The sequence below is a fragment of the Ochotona curzoniae genome, unplaced genomic scaffold, assembly GCF_017591425.1.
Source record: "Ochotona curzoniae isolate NIBS_2020 unplaced genomic scaffold, NIBS_Ocur_1.0 contig_883, whole genome shotgun sequence".
Lineage (NCBI taxonomy): Eukaryota > Metazoa > Chordata > Mammalia > Lagomorpha > Ochotonidae > Ochotona > Ochotona curzoniae.
This window is the reverse complement of record NW_024466599.1, coordinates 71,479,454-71,500,838: the sequence shown is the minus strand read 5'-3', so window position 1 is coordinate 71,500,838 and position 21,385 is coordinate 71,479,454. Positions and strand designations below refer to the sequence as shown.

The 21,385-nt window shown below is 47.2% G+C and overlaps 1 protein-coding gene across 2 annotated transcripts in view; it reads left to right on the top strand.

The window, feature by feature from the left end:
• The window catches only part of TBC1D8 (TBC1 domain family member 8), a 110,048-nt gene that overhangs the window by 56,703 nt on the left and 31,960 nt on the right, over positions 1-21,385 (top strand). For both annotated transcript variants that reach the window (XM_040993813.1, XM_040993812.1), the window contains exons 3-5: positions 11,716-11,834; positions 15,534-15,762; positions 19,054-19,294. In XM_040993813.1, the coding sequence (XP_040849747.1) occupies positions 11,716-11,834; positions 15,534-15,762; positions 19,054-19,294 (589 nt within the window). The remainder of the gene's footprint in view (positions 1-11,715; positions 11,835-15,533; positions 15,763-19,053; positions 19,295-21,385) is intronic.

The following is a 21,385-nucleotide window of genomic DNA, read 5'->3' as shown; positions in this document are numbered from 1 at the left end:
AATAGCTGCCACAGCCAGGGCTGGCCCAGGCCAAATCCAAGAACCTGGAATTCCTTCTGGTTTACTCATGTGGATGGCAGGACCCCCAAGTACTTGGGCTTTCTCAGGCTGCTTCCCCAGACACGTTAGCAGGGAGCCGGACTGGAGTGCTGACGCCCCACAGATCCATTTCCAGGGTGGATTTAGTGTTGCAAGTGGTGGCTGAACCCACTCTACTGCAGTGTTCGTGTCTGCTGTCCTGCTGATGTATTTGAAAAAGGAAGGAGAAAGGGCTTGCCTGTGCAGGTTCACTCCCCAAACTCCCACAGTAACTGTGGCTTGGCCAGCCTGGGGCCAGGAGCCAGGAATTCTGTCTGGTTCTTTCACAGAGCTGGCAGAAATGCAAACACTTGATCCGTCACCTGCTGCCTGCCCCGTTGGCACATGAGCAGGAAGTTGGAAACCTGAGTGGAGCCGGGACTTGAACTGAGGTACTCTGATACAAGATGTGGCATTCCAAACAGCAGCTTTTTTACTTATTGGAAAGTCAGGTTTACAGAGATGAGAGAAAGAAAGATCTTCCATCTGCTGGTTCACTCCTTAAGTAGCTGCAATGGCTGGTGCTGAGCTGATCAGAAGCCAGGAGTCAGGAGCCTCTTCCAGGTCTCCTGCGTGGGTGCAGAGTCCCAAGGTCTTGAGCTGTCCTTGACTGCTTTCCCAGGCCACAAGCAAGGAGCTGAAAGGGAAGTAGAACAGCTGGGACATGAACTGGCACCCGTATGGAATTCCTGTGCATGCAAAGCAAGGACTTGAGCCACTAGGCTACTGTGGTGGGCCCAATTTCCTAGCAACATCATAACCACTACGCCAGACACCTCCCCAGAAATGACTTTTCAAAATGGCCATCTAGTGAACACAGAGCATGACAGAGGAAACACCAAAGCTTGCTCTTCTGCCGGAATGCTTCTGATGGTTTGCTCGTTTGGCTGCTGGGCGTGTCTTCAGATTTTGTGACATCCCAGCTCAGGGTGACTATTTTTCTAGCTTCTAGGACTACGCCAGTAGCCGCTCTTGAGTTGCTGGGGCAGGGCATAGTCCTGCCTGCCCTGGTGAACTGCTGAATTGGCAGTCATGAATGGGCATGAGCTATCCAACTGACCTGTACTTACACCTTTTTCGTTGTGTTGCTTGTTAACAAGCATTTCACACGTACCCCAGAGTCATGAGGGTGGTAGAAACCCTATAGATGCTGTGCCCAGATGAGTTGGGCTCCAGGCTTTCCCTGCCCATCTCTCTTCCTCTCTCAGCCGTTCCCTGTGCACCAGGGAGTGCACCTGTGTGTTTCCGAATGACCGGTCTGTTGCTGTTACCGCAATGCTTTCATGGCACTGCTGCAGGTCACCGTGCTCTGTTGCTGTCACCTGGATTGAGCCCATTTGCGGGCTACTTGCTCACACCGGGAGTCCTCCGCAGACCCAGGAGGAGAGGTTCTGTGTATTCAGCAAGCAGGACCCACCACATTTGGGGGATCGTATCTTTTAAGTCTTTTCCTCCAGGAGGTCTCTGCCCTTCTTGTCTCCTCATCCCCTCCCCTCTGTCCTTTTTTCTTCCCATGTCATTGATGTTGAGAGATTGGGCCAGTTTGGATGTAAACTATCCTATAAACTGTCGTTGTCTTGCCTTCTGTAAGGCGTTATTTGATTCCATGTTGCATCCTTGACATTTCCTGAGTACTGGAAGTTACTCATAAGGCTTGATTAAATTTAAAATTTAAGTCCGTGTTTGTTTTTGTTTTGTTTGCTTTTAAAGCAGGGGAGCTGGGAGGTGTAGGGTAGAGAAGTCTGAATATAATGCTTTAAACCCCTTGGGGAGGGTCCAGTGCAATGGCTCAACTGGCTAATCCTCTGCACGTGTCAGGTTCCATATGGGCGCCTGTTTGTATATGAGCTGTTCCAATTCCCATCCACATCCCTGTTTGTGGCTTGGGAAAGCAATGGAGAATGGAGCAAAAGCTTGGGAACCCGCACCTGTGTGGGAGACCCAGAAGAAGCTCCTGGCTCCTGGCTTTGGATTGGCTAGCTCTGGCTGTTGCGGACACTTGGGGAATGAACCAGTGAATGAAAGATCTTTCTCTGACCTTCTCTCTGTAAAGTCTTGCCTTTCTAATAAAAAAAAATTTTTTTAAGCTTTGAAATAAAGTCCTTGGGGAAAATGGAATTAAAAAGTTTACTGCAAAAAAATTCTGAAATCTATGCAAAAGTTTTTTCCTCTTTTCTTGTGAAGAAAGTTTGTGGACAATGCCTATTATATAAAAACTGGATTTCGAGTCTTTTCGCATCAAAATGAACTTAGGTTTTGATTCCATTTTCTTTGTGTTTGAGGTTGCTCTCTGTCAAGGGACACGGGCTTCCTGGGTGTCTTCACTCGGCGTGATGCTGAGGGGTCAAGGACAGCTCCACAGTCTCCTTCCTTGGCTGGCTTTCCTGTTGTGCGTCATTGTGAGCCTTGCCTGGATGCCCTTTGTACAGCTTTGGGGTGTGCTGAGGTTAGGCTGTGGGTGGGTCCCCAGACACTGGGGAGACTTGACTGTTCCCGACACGGTACTGAGGTGGCAGGAGCCTTGGGAAGTGAGGGGCTTCATGAGGGGTTTGCTAAAGGGATGCTTCAGTGTGTCTGGAGGGAACAGGCTTCCAAGCCTGTTCCGGTTGGGTTATGTTATTGCAGGCTGGGTTAGTTACAGGGAGGCGCGATGTTATAAAGTAAGTTGAGCCTCCCCAGCTACAGTTGACACGTGTGAAGTCGCTCCTAGTGTGGTACCATGTGGGGTACCAGGTGGGGTGCAGTGCAGCAGCGTGGGGCACCCCGCTGGGTGGGGTCACCGGATGTTGCATGCAGAGTCCCCCGGTCCAGATGGTGAGCTGACTCCACCCTCCACGTGGACTAAGCTAGGCTGCTTCCTTGCGTCTCATCTTGTGTGTTTGCTGCCGCTGTAATGAAGGGATATTAGTTCATAGCAATTTTAGCTTGAAAACTGAAATTGATAGTTATTTCATAGCTTAGTTGACCATTTGGAGTGCCTGTACCAGGCTCTTGTCTGTTTCCAACTGAGTTGACTACTTAGAATGCTGAGGTTTTTGTTTTTTAAAGTACTGCGTGTGAACAGTTGTTTGTCTTAGAGAAATCTCCTACTTGGTTGCTTTGCTTTGTGCTTTGGGTTGTCCTCCTGCTCCAAAGCCCTCCTATCAATCTTCAGGTTAGTAACTGTTAAACACTCTTACCTGGCCCCAGGACAAGAAAAAGCACTCCAGTGGCTCTATTTTTTTCAATTCATACCTTGTTTTTATATCAACATTTCATATTAGTTTATTTGTTACAATTATGAACAACACCCAGCTTGTCCTGTTTATAAAAATTAAAATCCTTCCATCCTCATCCTTTGCTCCCAGCCTGTACTGATAATCCTCTGTGTTCAGATGGAGTTTTTTTCTTAAAGGGGCCTGGTGCTGTAGCCTAGTGGCTAGAGTCCTGGCTTCGCACATGCTGAAATCTCACAGGCACCAGTTCATGTCCTAGTGGCCCTGCTTCCCATCCAGCTCCCTGCTTGTGGCCTGGGAAAGCAGTCGAGGACGGCCCAAAGCCTTGGGACCCTGCACCCACATGGGCGATCTGGAAGAGGCTCCTGGCTTCGGATTGGTTCTACTCTGCCTGTTGTAGCTGCCTGGGGAGTTAATCAACAGATGGAAGATCTTCCTCTCTGTCTCTCCTCTCTGTGTATCTTACTGTCCAATAGAAATGAATGAATCTTTTTTTTTTTTAAAAAAAACTTCCACATAAGGAGAAAATGAATTTCTATCTGACTTCATTTAACATTATGTCCTCTGGATTCTATTTTGCTGCAAATTACAGGATATTATCTATTATGGCTATAGGGTACCCTGTCCTGTGGATATATGCCGTGATTTGTCCCTGAGTCTGAGGCTGGACAGCTTGGTTGGTTTTTTCTTGGCTATTGTGAATGATGCGGTAATAAACGTGGTGGAGCCAGTATCTTTTAGGTGCAATGAGCTCATATCCTTTGGGTATCTACACAGTAGCCGAGCCATATGGCATTTCTTTCTATTTCTAGCTTTTTTAAAGTTCATTTATTTTTAGCTTGAATAGCAGAGCATTACAGAAGCAAGGATAGAAAAGGAGACTATTCATCTGCTGGCTCACTCCTCAAGTGGCTGCAGTGGCTGGAGCTGGGCCAGGTTGAAGCCAGGAGCCAGCAGTTTCCTCCAGGTCTCCCATGTGAGTGCAGGGACCCAAGCACTTGGCCATCATCTTCTGCTGCTTTGCAGGCTATAAGCAGGAAGCTGGATCAGAAGTGGAACAGCTAGGACTTGAACCAGCGCCCACATGGGATACCAGCATTGTAGGCGGAGGCTTAGCCCGATATGCCACTGCACCAGCCCCTATTTCTAGCTTTTCAAGACCTCTCTGTACTGTTTTCTGCAGTGGCTGTCCTAACTTACGTTCTCACCATCAGTGTGTGAGAGTGCCCCACTCCCCATATCCCAGCCAGCTTTTGTTCCTTTCTTTTTGGCAGTAGCCGTTCCAACATGTTACTACCCTTGTATTGGGTACAAGTAGCATAGCTCATCCTGATGGACATTTGGATTATCCTGTCTTTTGATCCCGACAAATAATGCCCCAGTAAATATCTTTGTGAGTGATCCCCACCCCCCGCCCCTTTTACTGCCGAACCTTTGGCGTAGCTTGTTAGAAGTAGGATTTCTGGTTTGAAGGGGAAGTGAATGTGAAGGTTTTAGACGTTGCTGACTTCCCTATGTTCCCGGGGGTGCATGTCCTTCACACCCCCATCAGCAATGTGTAAAAGCCCCTGTTTCTCCATAGATCTGTCTTCAGGCGTTCTGCTTAGGGCTTCTTGCCAATCTTGTGAGCCGTGTGCACCTTGTTCCAGTCTGCATATCTCTTTATGAGAAAGTTAGCATCTTTCAGTTTAGTGCCATTTTCAGAAACTTTTCGTATTTGCATAATTTTCTTTCAGGTGATCTTTCTTTAAGCTTGTAAACATGCAACTAGAAAGGTTGGCCCCTTTTCTGAGATAAAGTTAAGAATATTTCTCTTTGGCTTTGCTCTTGATGTGTTTTACCGTGTGAGGGTTTTTTAGTTTTTTTAAGGTTGTAGGATCTGTTACTCATTTCTTAATGTTTCACTTTGAGTCATGTTAAGCAGGGTTTTCTGATTACTGAGTTGCAGGGGAATTTAAAGCTTTACATATTTCTGCCAAATGCTAGTTTTGTGCCATTGTAAAGTAAAAAAAAAAATTCAGTTGAATTGTTACAAGTTGGGAACTGTATCTTTAAGATTTATTTCTTATTTGAAAGTTACAGAATAGTATAGAAGACCAAGTTCTCATCTATTAAATGGCCACAGTGGCCAGGTTGGGGTCTGACTGAGACCAGGAGCCAGGACCTTCCTCTGGGTTTCCCACATGAGCGCAAGGCCCAAGCTGGGTTCATCAGCCCTGCCTTTCCCAGATGCATTCTCGGAGAGCTGGATCCAAAATGGAGCACCCAAGAATCAAACTGGTGCTAATAAGGGCTGCTGGCATTGCAGACGGCAGCTTAACTTGCCACCCCACAGCGTTGCCTACTCCCCTTAAGATCTCTTTGCTTGAATGGCAGAGTAACAGAGGAGGAGAGATGGAGAAAGCTTCTATCTACTCATTTTTTCCCTGAAATGGCTGCCACAGCCCGGACTACGCCAGACCCAAGATAGGCGCTCCTTCTGGGTCTGCCATGTGGATGACGGGGACCCAAGTACTTGAGCCTCGTCTGCTGCCTTCCTAGGCCATAGGCAAGGAACTGGATGGGAAACAGCAGCAGCAGGGTCTGGAGCTGGCACCTGATAGAAGATGCCGACACTGCAAGCAGTTGCTTAGCCTGGTATAGCCCAACACTGGCCGTGGAAGCTCTGTGGTTCAAAGATGCTACCCTTGTGTATTGTAGCTTGTACTTTTTTTTGGCTATTAAAAATATGTTAGCTTTATTTTCATTTATTATATATATATATTTAAAGATTTATTTATTGATTGGAAAGTCAGACATACAGAGAGGAGGAGAGACAGAGAGGAAGATCTTCCGTCCAATGATTCACTCCCCAAGTGAGTGCAACGGCTGATGTTATGCAAGCCGAAGCCAGGATCCAGGAACTTCTTCCAGGTCTCCTACACTGGTGCAGGGTCCCAAAGTTTGGGCCGTCCTGGACTGCTTTCCCAGGCCACAGGCAGGGAGCTGGATGGGAAGTGGAGCTGCCGGGATTAGAACCGGCGCCCATATGGGATCCTGGCGTGTTCAAGGCGAGGACTTTAACCGCTAGGCCACGCCGCCAGGCCCATTTATTTATTATAAAGACAATAAACTTTATATGTTCCATTGGTACAATTCCAAGAAGACGATCACTCTTGCCCCGTTTTCCTATTTTTTCTGCCCTATACCCTTCCTGCTCTCCAACAGTACATGTAAAAACATAATCTACTCTATAGTCATGGGCTTTGTTTGCCACTGGTCATAATATGTAATGAGTAAAAAGTAAGAAGTGCAATGACTCAGTTGGCTAACCCTACCCCTGCAAGTGCTGGGATCCCATTTAGGCGCCATTTCCTATTCCAGTGGCTCCACTTCACATCCCACTCCCTGCTTGTGACCTGGGAAAGCAGTCAAGGTCAGCCCAAAGCCTTGGGATCCTGCACCCATGTGGGAGACCCAGAAGAGGCTCCTGGCTTCAGATCAGTTCAGCTCTAGCTGTTGCAGCCACTTGGGAGTGAATCAGTGAGTGGAAGTTCTTTCTGTCTCTCCTTCTCTGTGAAGCCTGCCTTTCTAAAATAATAATAATAATAAATGCATCCTTTAAAAAGGCGAGAATGGGCCCAGCATGATGGCATAGTGGTTAAGATCCTCACCTTGCATGCCCAGGATCCCATATGGGTGCTGGTTTAATCCCAGCGGCCCTGCTTCCCATCCAGCTCCCTGCTTGTGGTCTGGGAAAGCAGTGGAGGACGGCCCAAAGCCTTGGGACCCTGCACCCATGTGGGAGACCTGGAAGAAGTTCCTGGCTCCTGATAGGCTTCGGATTGGCTCAGCTCTAGCCGTTGCAGGCACTTGGGGAGTGAACCATCAGAAGGAAGATCTTCCTCTGTCTCTCCTCCTCTCTGTGTATCTGACTTTCCAATAAAAATAAATCTTTTTTGAAAAACATGAGACCACATTTCTACATGGTCTGAAATGACAGTCTTATCCCAAAGTTCTTTAGCAGGGAGCTGGATTGAAAGTGGAGCATCCAAGGCTAGAATGAGTCCAGATAGGGGATGCCAGCACCGTAGGCAGCAGCCGTATGTGCAGTGTCACAGCACTGGCCCCAAAAGATACAGTATTTACATATTTATATTTACGTATTTACATTTCATTCCTACTTTTTGTGTGTTCTGTATTAGTGCCACATATCAAGGAAAACATTTGTCTTTTTGAGACTGGCTTATTTTGATAAGGATAATAGTTTTCAGTTGCACCCATTTTGTTGCAAAAGATAGGATATCATTCTTTTTGTGGCTGCATAGTATTCCATAGTGTATGTTTACCATATTGTGGTTGTGCACTCATCAGCTTATGGGCATTTGGGTTGAGTGCATATCTTAGCTACTGTGGGTGCTGGCTTGTGTCCCAGCTGCTCCACTTCCTTCCGGTTCTCTGCTTGTGGCATAGGAAAGCAGTAGAGGACGGCCCAAAACCTTGGGACCCTGCATCCATGCAGGAGATCCAGAAGAAGCTTCTGGCTCCCAGCTCAGAATTGACTCAGCTCCAGCCATTGCAGCCACTTGGGGAATGAACCAGCAGATGGAAGATCTTTGTCTCTACTTTTATTGGAAAGTCATATCTACAAAAAGTAAACATTTAAGGGAAACAAAGTTGGAACTCTTACCTAGCTCTTTGTCTTCTGTGTGACTTGTGTACAGATCATACAGTGGGATGGTTGATGTTTGGCCAATAAAGAAATATTCTGTTTCGGAGATTGATGTGTGAACTGCACATACAGAATTGGCCTGTTGTCTTGTAAATCGAGACTTGAGTTCCTGGATAAGGTGCATTGGCCAGTCAGTTATCCGTTCTGCAGAGGGAAACAGTTGCTTGGGCAGACGGAGGCTCACATGAAGTTATCTGTGGCTGTGTTTGTGCAGAAGCTGTAGGTGCAGACAATGAGGTGCTTTCTGAATTTCCTGAAAATATATATGGGGAAAACCTAAAGGAAGAAAAGCTCCGTGAATTTCAGTATGACTCTGCTGCCCAGCTCTTCCCCGCTGGTGAGGCTGCGGCAGGTGCAGTAGAATGCTCGGAATATCAACAGGCTTGGGAGTTGGCCATTTTCGCTTTCTTACTTCCTGTTCTGGACGTGGAGAGAATGCCTACCCACTTAATGAATCATATATATTTTTAGAAGGATAGGTGTTAAAGTATCTGGCATACCTCAGAAAATGCTGACCCTTGCTGGGCACCAAGAAAATGTCCTCTGTCAACCCCTCTGAGTGTTCCAATATAGAGAGGCAGTTACTTGCAAATGGTTCATGTGGTCTGTGATGTCGTCTTGGTTAAGATTTCCAATACAGAATCTGTAAGTCTGATCTACCTGTCAACTCCCCAACAGGCTTTACTTTTCTTAGAAAATAGAAGTCAATTTCTGTGAGATTAGCGGCCCTAGTAAAAGGATAATCTTACAAATTGGACTCATCGTGTTCCAGTCCACAGTGCTACTATGAAATAGGTCTTTGGACAACTTCATTAGTTGGCTCTGGCTGCCATAACACATGCTGGGGACTTTAGCAATAGACATTTAACTTCTCAACAATGTAGGGATTTACAAGTTCAAGATCAAGGTGCTGGCAGGTGCTCATGAGCCCGGTTCCCAGTTTGCAGATGGTCACCTCCTCTCCTTGTCCTCATGTGGACTTCCGTCTGTGCCCTGCGTCCCTGGTATCCCAGCTTATCCCAAGGACATCAGTCCCATTAGATGAAGGGTCCAACTCATGACCTCCCTTCACCTTAACTACCTTCCTGAAAGCTCCACCTCCAAACACGTTAGGAGTGAAGGCCACAGTGATTCTGGGGAGACACACTCCAGGCCACAGCAGAAGAGCTTGGAAGCATCCTCCTCATGTTCATTTGCAGACTTCTTTTCCTGACCCTGAGCGTACTTTAAAAAGCTCATGGAAAATGGAATTAAAAGGTGGCTTATTTTGGTGGTTTAAAAAAAAAAACTTTTGAGATTTCTGTGTGGTTTTTCATGGCCGTGTTTTCTGTGAGCATGTTGGAGACCCCTCACACGATAGGGCAGTGTCTCCCTTTTTCTTCTGTTCCCCCCCACTTGTGCCTCTACCGTGACACACAGACCCAGTTAGGTCCCTTGCTTATGTTTCACCTCAACAGTTAGCATGGGTTCTCTTTTCTGTCTCTTTTCTGTTTTTTTTTTGTTTGTTTGTTTTTTTGTTACGAAAAGCTGTTTTCAAATGGTCTCCTGTCCCCCATAGCTGGAAAAACCCTGCTACTGTGTTAGGTCCAGGGCTGCGAGCAGTTCCGTGTGTTGAGTGAGTTTCCTGGGGAGCTCTCTGAAGTCACGGATATGCAGTCCACTTGCACTGATGGATGGTATTTGTGTAGCCCATCACAGGACTTCCCTGCAGAGGAAATGATAGTTTGGAAAATCTCCCTGTCGTTTGGCAACGTTTTGTAGGAAATACGTAGAAGACAGAAGGGTGGAAAAGCTTCACCATACTGATTGTCTCTGCTGGGAGAGGCAGACAGCTGTGTCCTAGGTGCAGGAGTAGCCCAGACTTTCATAAAGATCTGACTTTCTCTGTGACAGACTTTGTGTGTGTTTTCGCTTTCAGAGTGGGCTTGGTTTTGTTCTAGAATGGTGCTGCCTCATCACAAGCTCCTTCCTAGTAGGGAGTCTTTAGAAAATGAACCTTTTGTTGTTTTTTTTGGCCTGACTTTGTCTTGGGTCTTTAATTCTACAGTGAAATACTGTGTTGGGGCTTGGCTTTAATTTTATCCACATTAGCTGAAGTTACCAATGGAGAAAGACAAACAGCTGTTTGCAGTGAGCTGTGTGCTGCTTTATGAGCTCTACTAGCACGATAAATGGAAAACTTGTGCCACCTCATCGGGGGAAGATGCATTCAGGAAGAGGAGATTGCAGAGGGGGAGTGAGCCCATTCAGGTGCAAGCACAGGAGAGACCCTTCATGGGCCAGGCACAACAGGTGCTGCCCTGAAGAATTAGGTAAATGAGGGCCAGGCTTGGTAGCCTAGCGGTTAAAGTCCTTGTCTTGCATGTGCAGGATCCCATCAGGGCACCGGTTCAAGTCTTGGCAGCCCCGCTTCCCATCCAGCTCCCTGCTTGTGTCCTGGAAAAACAGTCTAGGACAGCACAAAGCCTTGGGCCCCTGCACCCGCATGGAAGACCCGGAAGAAGCTCCTGGCTTTGGATCGACTCAGCTCTGTCCTTTGTGGCCTCTTGGGGAGTGAATTGAAAGATGGAAGATCTTCCCCTCTGTCTCTACTCCTATTTGTATATCTGACTTTAAATGATTGAGATTTATTAATTTTTATTGTAATTTTTTTTTGGGGGGGGGGGAGATTCAAACATAGCTGCTTAGGAGCAGCCCCAGGGTGCCTCAAAGCTGTAGGGATTTTAAAATCCTGGTTCACCTTGTGTCTGACCTAAGCCCTAGGATGAGTGTGTGAGCTTCCACCCATGTGTTCCGTCTTCATCATCACAGGCCAGTGGGAAGTACCTGGAACAGATCAGAACCACATATGCGAGTCCTCTCTGCCCTTGCCCACTCAAACCCAAGGCCAGATCCCAAGCCCCCAGAGTGGCTCCTCTGGCACTTCCTTATGTGGAGTTCAAGTTCTCTTGATCAAGCATCTGCCATGTGTTGCACCCTTTGCCAGGAGCTGGGCACACTGCCTGAGCTGAACTACCCATTGTCCAGTCATGATGGTTAGCAGGCTGCAACGGCGCAAATCCAGCAAAAACAACTCAGCTTTTTTTATTAACGATGCTGCTTGATGCGTCTGTGACACAGTGAATGTTTTTGCAATTGCCTTTGAGAAAAATTAACTTACTTCATGTGACTTAATGCTTTTGTGTGATTAAACAGATACTATAGGACTGTTATCATTACAGATTTTTAAGGGGTATGAGGTATAAATTTGTCAACCTGTACATTTCCTAGGCGCTTGTGTTGAACAGCTGTTGGAAGTGGCAACACCTTAGGGCAGCAGGTGGAGCCTTTGCCAGAGGCTCTTCCTCTGTGAACTTGGGCTTGAAACCTGTGTACGAGATTGTTCAAAATGACCCCTTGTACTTCGTCCTGGTACTTTGTGCTGGCATAGCTTCACATGGCACGTGTCGCTAGCGTGGAGGTGGTTGGGTTTTCAAGCAGTGTTATCAAGGTGGGTGGTTTGATTGCAGAGCAGTCCCAAGGGTAACTGTCTTGGTTGCCTGGCCTGTCACCTGGCAGTGAGTCTCCGGGTGCTGTGGCAGGAGAGAGACTGCCTCTCGAGCTGGCAGACCCAGACCCTCAGGAAATGTTGACAACGTGTTTGGAAAAGGAGGTCCTGCTTGCAGACTTGCTCCGGTTTTCCAAGCTCTGTCCTTTGTTCTTGGAACCTAGGTGCGACGTTAGAGGAAATAAACCAGCACTGGGACTGGCTGGAGCAGAACCTCCTCCACACGCTGTCGGTCTTCGATAACAAGGACGACATTGCCAGTTTCGTGAAAGGTAAAGTCAAGGTAGGGTCCTCGATTTTCATATTTCTCCCTATCTCCCCGCCCCCTTTCTGATTGTTCCCCATGACACTGAACACCGCGGTATCCCCACAGTTTTTCCCACTCAGACTGAATTGTTTGGGTTCCTTAGATAAAACCAAATAAATCCAACTTGTTAATTGTCACAGTTCAGCAAAATAACCTGAAAGTTAAAAATAGCCTGAGTCCTGGGGCTGGTGCTATGGCATAGCTGATAAGGATGCTGTCTATGACATCAGGCTCCCGTATGGGTACCAGTCCAAGTCCAGCTGCTCCACTCCCCATCCAGCTCCCTGCTTGTGGCCTGGGAAAGCAGCAGAGGACAGCCCAGAGCCTTGGGCCCCTGCTGCTGTGTGAGGAACCCAGAAGAAGCTCCTGGCCCAGTTCTAGCATTGTGGCCATCTGGGGAGTGAGTGAATGGAAGACCTCCTGATTTCTGTCTCTTTTTCTCTAAGTCAGTAAATCTTTCTTAAAAAGTTAAAAAAAAAAAAAACATGTGTATGCCTATATTATCCTTGAAGCCCCTTTTGTGTATGAAGAAAGCCTAATGATTTTTGGGGTTATTATCTAACTATCGTTAATTACTGGGATTGACTCTTTAAATTGGCCATTCCTATCCTTGCTGGAGCTGTGATATCCTGCCCTTCTGTCTTGCTGGACCTCGGGTTTGCCTCCTGTTGAAGGTGGATGTTTCTGGGAGCAGCCCTCTCCACTTCTCTCTCCTCTTCCCCCAGTTGCAGGAGACAAAACAAAAACACCCCCCCTCCCCCCCAAAAAAACCCACACAAAACCTGGAAACGATTGTCTCATTCACTTTCCCCTGTTCCTCAACCCTTCCTACCCTAATCAGTGGTCCACATAGGCATGTAGCCTTCTCAATTATGTATAAACATCATCAAAAATGAAATTTATTTTTTAAAAAAGAAAGTGGATGTTTACTCTTAAAATATGTAATGAGTTCAGGGAGTGAACACTGAGCTACAGTTTTCCGTAACTTCTGGCTGAAATAACATGAGTAGCTGTGCTTTGAAAACCCTGTCGGGCAGGGAGCAGGGTTTCCCAGGCTAAGCCCAACGTTGTCCTTAGACACTTTAGCGCATTAGCCTGCGACCTGGTTTTCCTCCCTCAGGATAAAACATCCCAGACCATCAGATTTCTCAGCTTCCTGACACATTAAGTGCCACAGCTTTTAGCAAAAGGTGTCAGAAGAATTCTTGATTTTTTTGAAGGAAAAAATAGAAGCATCTTTTCCTTTGGGATTGCAAAGCACTCATGGAATCAGGTGAAAAGTGAAGGCTTCCCCATGCAGCCATTTGGTGGTGTCAGCTATTATCATGCCTTGGTGGGCTGGCTCTTGGGGTGCCCCTGTGTCTTTCCAGTTGACCGTGCTGTGTTTTTTTGGGGGGACGCAGATCCTGTTAGGATTTAGCTGGAGAAGTGTCTCTTACATTTTTATGTAAGGTTTGTTTATTGGCTGGCATTGTGGCATAGCAGGTAAGGCTGCTGCCCGGGATGTTGCATCCCGTAAGGATGCCAGTTGGTGTCCTGTCTGCTCCACTTCTGGTCTTCCTCCCTGTTAATGTCCTGGGAATTCAATGACCTTGGCCCAAGTGTTGAGGGTCCTTTACCTGCATGGGAGACCTGAATGAAGCTCTTAGCTTTGTCCTGGTGGAGCCCTGGCCATTGTGGCCATCTGGGGAGTGAAACAGCAGATGAAAAATCTTCCCCCATCCTTCAGATACGTGAGTAAATTTTTTCAAAGATTGATTTATTCAAAGTTCAGGATTAGACAGAGAGGGAGACAAATGCTATCCACCAGCTGCTGGTTCACTTTCCAAATGGCTGCAGCAGCTGGGACTGGGCTGGCTAAAGCCAGGAGCTTCTTCCTGGTCTCTCACGTGGTGACTGCTGCCACCTCCCCAGGGCACATTAACAAGGAGCTGGATCACAAGTGGAGCAACCAGAACACGAACTGGTGACCATCTGGGATGCTGGTGTCGCTGGTGGAGGCTGGAGGCTTTGCCCCCTCCCCATGCTCAGCCTTGCTTATTTTTCCTGCTCGCGTTCCTTGCCGTAGCTTGGCAAGGTTGCTGTGGGTCTGGGAAGTGTTTTTCCTCGGAGCAGGGGAATCATGCCTGCTGCAGTGATCTTGGAGAGCCTTCTTTAAAAGATGAAAAGATTTTTCCTCAACTCTCCTTCAGGGCTTGCCTTCTGGAGATTGGCAAGAGAAAAGCAGTTTAATGCCTGCAGCATGCATGCAGGTGGAGGAAACTCTGAGATGAGCAACATAAAAGGGTAGTTAGAACTCGAGCACATTTGGTTACGTATGTATACTGTAAAGCTCCATCTTTAAAGAAATGTTTATCTGAAAGCAAAGCAACAGACACACACAAACCTAGACACTCACACACAGATCGTCCATCCACTGGTTCCTTGTCCAGATACCCACAGATAGCAGCTTGACATGATTAATAAAATTTTAAAAGCAAAATTTGAAACAAACGTGGAGTGACCTAGCAGAGACATTGAGGTCAGGCTACTACCTGCAGATCACTCCCCAAATACCTGTAACAGCCAGAGCCAGGCCAGGCCGGGCCAAAGCCAGAACCCAGAACTCCTCCATCCCAGTCTCCCAACTGTGTGGCAGGTACCCAAACACCTGAGCTGCCCTCTTGTACCTTCCCAGGCATTACTAGCCGAAAGCTAACTCAGAAGCAGAGTTCTAGAATTTAGAGCAGCTTTCCCATAAGGGATGCAGGTGAGTTGAGCGATGGCCTAAGATCTGCCCTGACACGGTTATCTTGAATGCCCGGTCCCCAGTTTCAGTTTCTAAATATCTTGTGTTGCGCAAAGGCTCTGAAGCCACTCTCCCAAAATAGCCTCTTTCAAGGGACATGGCATTTCTTAAGACCTATGTATCAGACAAAAATAAGGAAAATGTTAAAAAGACAAAAGTATAAATATTTTTAAAAGCAAATGTCTCGCATGAGCGCTAGGGCCCTGGAGTTCTTATGTACCAATGATATGTTTTCAGTGAAGACATTGTCAGTGAGCTCTCACTGATGGGGAACCAGAATCCTGGCGTAGCAATACACTGCCATCCCTCCAAAGCAGTGCTAGGTCCTTCCTATCACCCTAAATTATGAAGGGCCTGGGCCTCTCTTTGTTGTAGAAACAAGGAATCTTCCAATTAGTGCTTCACTCCTTTAATGCCTATAATGGCCAGGCCTGGGTCAGGCCAGAGCCAAACTCAATCCAGGTCTTGGCTTTGGGCAACAGGGGCCCAACTCTGAGCCATCACCTGCTGACTCCCAGGGTGCGTGCCAGCAGGGACCTGAACGTTATGGAATGCCTGTGTTCCAAGCAGTTAGCTTAACCACTGCAGTAAATGCTTGCCCCCAGACCAATGTTTTTGAACCTGGTAAAGAGACATTGAATAGTTTAAGGGAAGACTAACCTTTGGCTCCCACTTGGATAGATCAGGGCTGCTGTGGCAAGTTCACAGGCCTGAACCTGGTCAGGGCCTGTGTTCCTGCAGGTAAGAACAGAGACTTTAGAAGGTGACAGTGTTTGGGATCACAGGGGCATGGCAGTCAGGTGATTCTGCAGAATCACCTGTGTGTGTCCATCTTTTCGGCTTCCCTTGCCTTCTCTTGGCCCATCTCACCAACTTCTTTGTGCCAGGCCCTGATTGCCGAGGAGACCAGCAGCAGGCTCGCTGAGCAGGAGGAGGAGCCGGAGAAGTTCCGGGAGGCGCTGGTGAAGTTTGAGGCCAGGTTCAACTTCCCCGAGGCCGAGAAGCTGGTCACCTTCTACTCATGCTGCTGCTGGAAGGGCAGGGTGCCCCGCCAAGGCTGGCTCTACCTCAGCATCAACCACCTCTGTTTCTACTCCTCCTTCCTGGGCAAGGAACGTGAGTGATGCTCCCGGGCGCCTTGCAGGGGGTGGGCACAAGGGTCCTCCACAGGTAAAGGTAGTCTTGGAAATGCCCCTGGTAAAAGCCATCAACACACAGTACTGAAAGATAAGCGTTCTTAATACTATGATTGACGAACAGTTGATACTTGATGAACTTCCAAATGACTGGTACACACAATTATACCCAGCTGCATGTGCTGCTACTCCCAGTGGGTTTGATTTTTGGGGAGAATTTATCTTTTTCTCTACTGCCTTCAGGCATATTTCTCTGTGGTTCATATCGCATGGCAAATGGGTTTTTACAACTGCTGGTTGCCTTGGAAACCAGCAGTCTGGGCAGATGGCCAAGTACTTCTCAGAGAGTAATAGAGTCCTGTCCTGTACATGCAGCAGGGATTGTTTTTTTTTTTTTTTTAAGTGGAGCTCTGGACGTTAGGACCGGACTTGAAGAGGGCTGGTAATGCAGTTGCTTCTAGAAGGGAAGTTTTTCCCCCTTGCCCCACTTAAGATGGAGGCGGCTTCGCTTGTGTTGATCAAACCACAGGCGCTTTCCCAGGGCATGGGATTCCATGGGGAGAAAGAAGTCACAGGTGCCAGTCATATATGAAGTGTTAAAAGGTCACAATTTAAAAACTTCCCGTGAGAAACTCCAGAATGCAATCTTTGGTTGGAGCGTTCCCGCTGCCCTTCCACGACGTTGCACGTGCTGATAGTACCTGTGTCAGCAGACACACTGTAAACTATAGATGAGGTTTGTAGGATGTCACCCACCCCTGTAACTTGCTTTGCATGAATATTTTCAACAGAGGGGTAGCCGGGGCTCCTGTAAGTGTCTGCCACAGCCAGCTTCCTGCACGCGGCAGGCCCTTCTCTACCCGGTCTGCAGCCTCTGCCTTGAGGCTCCAGGATGTGTACCCGGTCTGCACGGTCCTTCCCTTGGGATGTGTCTGATCTAGCCGTGGCTGTTCCTGTTGTTGTTTCCGAAGTGCTCCTCAAAGTGAAGACTCTGCCTTCCCTTCCTTTCTGCCATGTTTATCCTGCCTGGAAACTCCCGTTCATCCTTCAAACCCAGTTTGTATCTTGTCACCTTCAGGAAACCTCCCCTAGTCCCTGGGTAACTTGTGCTGTGTGTGTTTCTGTGCTAGGTCCCCTCAGGTCCGTGATCCTTAATCGTCGGTGTGCGTGTGTATGAGTTTTCTGTTTGAGTGAACTTCTTAAATACAGGGCTGTTTGGTAAGTAGATACTTGATGAATGAATTCTTTGTGTAGGTAAAGTGTGTGTGTGTGTGAGAGAGAGACAGAGACTTAGTGTGAAAGCAGCTGGAAAAAGTCTCAAGCTGATGTAAAAACATGACCTGGGCCTGGTGATGTTGCCTAGTGGCTAAAGTCCTCGCCTTGAACGTGCCAGGAACCCCTATGGGCACCGGTTCTAATCCCAGCAGCTCCACTTCCCATCCAGCTCCCTGCTTGTGGCCTGGGAGGGCAGTGGAGGACGGCCCAAAGCTTTGGGACCCTGCACCCGTGTGGGAGGCCTGGAAGAGGTTCCTTGTTCCCAGCTTCGGATAGGTGCAGCACCGGCCGTTGCAGTCACTTGAGGAGTGAATCATCGGACAGAAGATCTTCCTCTCTGTATATCTGACTTTGTAATAAAAATAAAAAAATAAATCTTAAAAAAAAAAAACGTGGCCTTGCAAAACGAAAGCTTTGAAAACAGTTTTGCAAAGTAAATGGAAACAATTTTGGTAGACATAAAAACATTTCAACATTCCCTACTTTCTTTGAAAAGGAAATGATTTTCTGACACTTATTAACGGTTTTCATCATAGCAAATTGTGTTTGTAAATCATTTGGAAAGGATACTTACCATTCCTGCATAAGCTTTACCATTTTAAGTTCTTCTGTGTGACTCTTCGAGGAAGCCAGCCAGGGGGCTGTGAGGCCTCACCTTGTGTCCACTGAGTCCCGCTGTGTTAGCATTGCTGAGGATGGAATTCTTGCTCGAGTTTTGTAAAAACTACTTGTGCTCTGTCCTGGAAGACAGAGTGTGATCGTGTGACACAGGCTGAGTGTGAAGTCCATTTCTCTACATGCAATCATGAATAAATCCTGCTTCACACTCCTCTTCCCCCATCGCTTGTACCACAGCAGCTGCCTTTGAAACCAGAATTGATGTGGATAGGAAACTTAGGCATCTCTGCTTAAGCTCAGGTATTCTTGAGCAAGTTTACATGTTAACTTGGTATTCCTGCATAATGTTCCTTGAAAGTGTGCAGTACACAGCAGCGTGGGAAACTTTACTTACATCTTTGACAGATGACTTGTGTTTTCATCAGTAGCCACCAAGCAGGTTTCTATACTTCTCTGTCTCTTTCTCTCTCTCTGATTTGCTTATTTGAAAGGGAGGCTTAGAAATATTTCATCTGCTGGTTCACTTCAGAGACAGCCACAACACCTGGAACTAGGCTGAGCTGGGGGCTTCATCCAGATCTCCCACGTGGGTGACAGGGGCCCAAACGTTTGTGCCATCTGCTGCTGCTTTCCCAGGGGCATAAATGGGAGCTGGATTCAAAGTGAGCAGCTGAAACATGAGCCAGTGTGTCACAGGCAGTGACTACCTGTCACTTTTTTTAAAGATTTACTTTTATTGCAAAGTCAGATATACAGAGAGGAAGAGACTGCAAGATCTTCCATGCAATGATTCACTCCCCAAGTGACTACCGTGGGGGAGTGCTACACCGATCTGAAGCCAGGAGCCAGGAACTTCCTCCAGGTCGCCCATGTGGGTGCAGGGTCCCCAGGCTTTGGGCCATCCTCAACTGCTTTCCCAGGCCACAAGCATGGAGCTGGGTGGAAAGTGGAGCTGCCAGGATTAGAACCGGTGCCCATATGGGTTCCTGGCGCGTTCAAGGTGAGGACTTTAGCCGCTAGGCCACTGCTCCGGGCCCAGCTGCTTCAGTTCTAATCCAGCTCCCTGCTTTTAGCCTGGGAAGGCAGCAAAGGATGGCCCAATTCCTTGGGCCCCTGTGTCCTCATGGGAGATCCAGGAGGAAGCACTTGGCTTCGGGTCAGCTTTAGCTATTGTAGCCACTTGGGAAGTGGACCAGCAGATGGAAGACCTCTGTCCTCTCTATAAAATCTGCCTTTCAAACAATAGATCAAGAAAAAAATGTTGTGGAAGGCATTTGCATTCCAGCTGGAGGGGCGCTTTGGACTGCTGCTTGCTGAGTGAGTCACCTGACTCACGCTGTACAGCACTGCATGCATTTTTTTTTTTTCCCTCTTGCAGTTAAACTTGTAGTCCCTTGGGTTGACATCCAGAAATTAGAAAGAACGTCCAATGTCTTTCTGACGGACACCATTCGGATCACCACGCAGAATAAGGAGCGTGACTTCTCCATGTTTCTGAACCTGGACGAGGTCTTTAAGATTATGGAGCAGCTGGCAGATGTGACTCTCCGGAGACTGCTGGACAATGAGGTCTTTGACCTGGACCCAGACCTGCAGGAGCCGAGTCAGATCACCAAGAGGTAAGAGCTTCCTTTCTGAAGCGTCCCTCGCCTACACAGGGTTGTGTACAGCCTTGCAGCCTACCCGAAGCCTTCTCGTGCATGGGTCTGAGATGACCTCAGATTGCACTAGGTTCAAAGGTACTTTTGTGGCGAAATCTGGATTTTTCGATAAAGTTCATCACAACAGATACAATCATCATAAATCTGTATTGCTTTTGTAGTTTGGTTTCTGCAGTCAGTTCACCCTTTCAGATATCGCAAAACTGACGTTCATTAAAAATATTGCTTCTAGAAAGTGAAGGATGGGTAATGTCAGGATGGAAACCTGTTGGGGACTATGTCTGACCCGTAAGCAATGAACTTCAAGACCTCTTGCATTTTCATGTTCAGCTACTTTGTTAGAAAGCTGTCAGCACAGTAGGATTGACTTTTGGCACTAGTTTGTCCTGTGAAACAAACCCATTGGCTGTGTCAATGTTGTTATTTGCTGCGAATTCATAGTAATTATAAAGATTTTGGAAAGAGTTGTTCAAATTGTTTGCCACTTTAAGGAAATTCAGCTTTTATTATTATTATTATTTTAATTACAGCGTTGAGCTTGACTTTGATTTCTGGGTTTGTGGTTCAGGACCGGGTCATCGCAGCGCTGAAACAGAGGTGATTTTCTACAAAGCGGTCCTTTGAGAAATGAGGCATTAGTCAAATGCTGACCTGGCTGGGTGTCACTCGTGAAGTTACACAAAGACCTGTTAATAAGCTTTGGGATATTACTCATCATGGAACGATTCTTACTGTGATAAACATAACACTGGGCTCACCATTTTAGCCGTCTTGACATGTCCAGTGGTGTTGAGTACAATCCTGTGGTTGTGTCCCAACATCTCCGTTCTGCCACAGAACGTCTTAGCTCTGCTCGGTGAATGTGTGAATCCTTTTAGCACTGACTCCCTAAGCCTGTCCCAGGCCCACGTAGCCCAGTTCTACTTTCTATCTGTATGCCTGGTCTGGTAGGTCCATCATGAAAGTGGAATCACACAGGACTTGTCCTCTGGTGCTGGCTTATTTTGCTTGGTGCAGTGTCTCCAAGGCTCACCCAGGTAGAATGTGTGTGAGAATTTTCTTCCTTTAGAAGAATGTCCTCGTGTGTCTGCCAGGGCACGCTGGGCTGGTTTGCACCTTGGGGCAGTAGTGAGTGATGCTGCCATCTGCGTATGCACATATTATGACATTGTCTCTGAATCCTTGCCTGTAGTTCTTATAGAATACCCACAGTGGAATTGCTTGATCATATGGTAATTGTCTTTAGGAACTATCACTCATTTATCTAGTTCTTTTTTTTTTCTTTTTTTTTAAGAAAGATTTACTTATTTATTTGGAAGAGTTAAACAGAGAAGGGCAGATCTTCCATCTGCTGGTTCATGCCCCGAGTGACTGGAATAGCCAGAGCACAGCCAGACTGAAGCCAGGAGCCTTGAGCTTCGCCCGGGTCTCTCATCTGGGTGGTAGGGACCCAAGCTCTTTGACCATCGTGCACTGCCTGCCCCAGGCGCAAGGGCAGTAAGCTGGTTCGGAAGTAGAGCTGTGGGATCTCAAAACTGGCACCCATGTGGAATGCAGATGTTGGCAGGCAGCAGCTTTGCCACAATGCCTGCTTACTGATTTTTTTTTTTAATTTTAATATATTGCAGCATGCTCATTTTCTTCATGATTGGACTTTTTGGAAAATGTCCAAAAAGAAGACTCGTAGATGTGAGGCTTGTGTGGAAGGGCCGCTTTAGAGCAGCAGCGTCAAGATTGGTTTACCTGGCTGTTGGCTGCGTCCCCTCACTTCTCCGAGCCTCAGATATTAATACAAGGGTTGGGCCAAGAAGCCTTCACCTGAAGATCCGAAATGCTCACAGGCTAAAATCCTCCACAATCCGCACTGTTAGAGGGCCACACCCAAAACTTTTACATGTCAGAACGTTTTGGATTTGGGGTTTTTGGATTAGGGATTCTCAACTGGTACCATCTATGCAAATATTCCAGAATTTGAATTTGAAATGTTCCAGTCCTGGCATTTCAGATAAGGGATACTTAACTTGTGCTAAGTTCCTTGAAAGCTTTCAC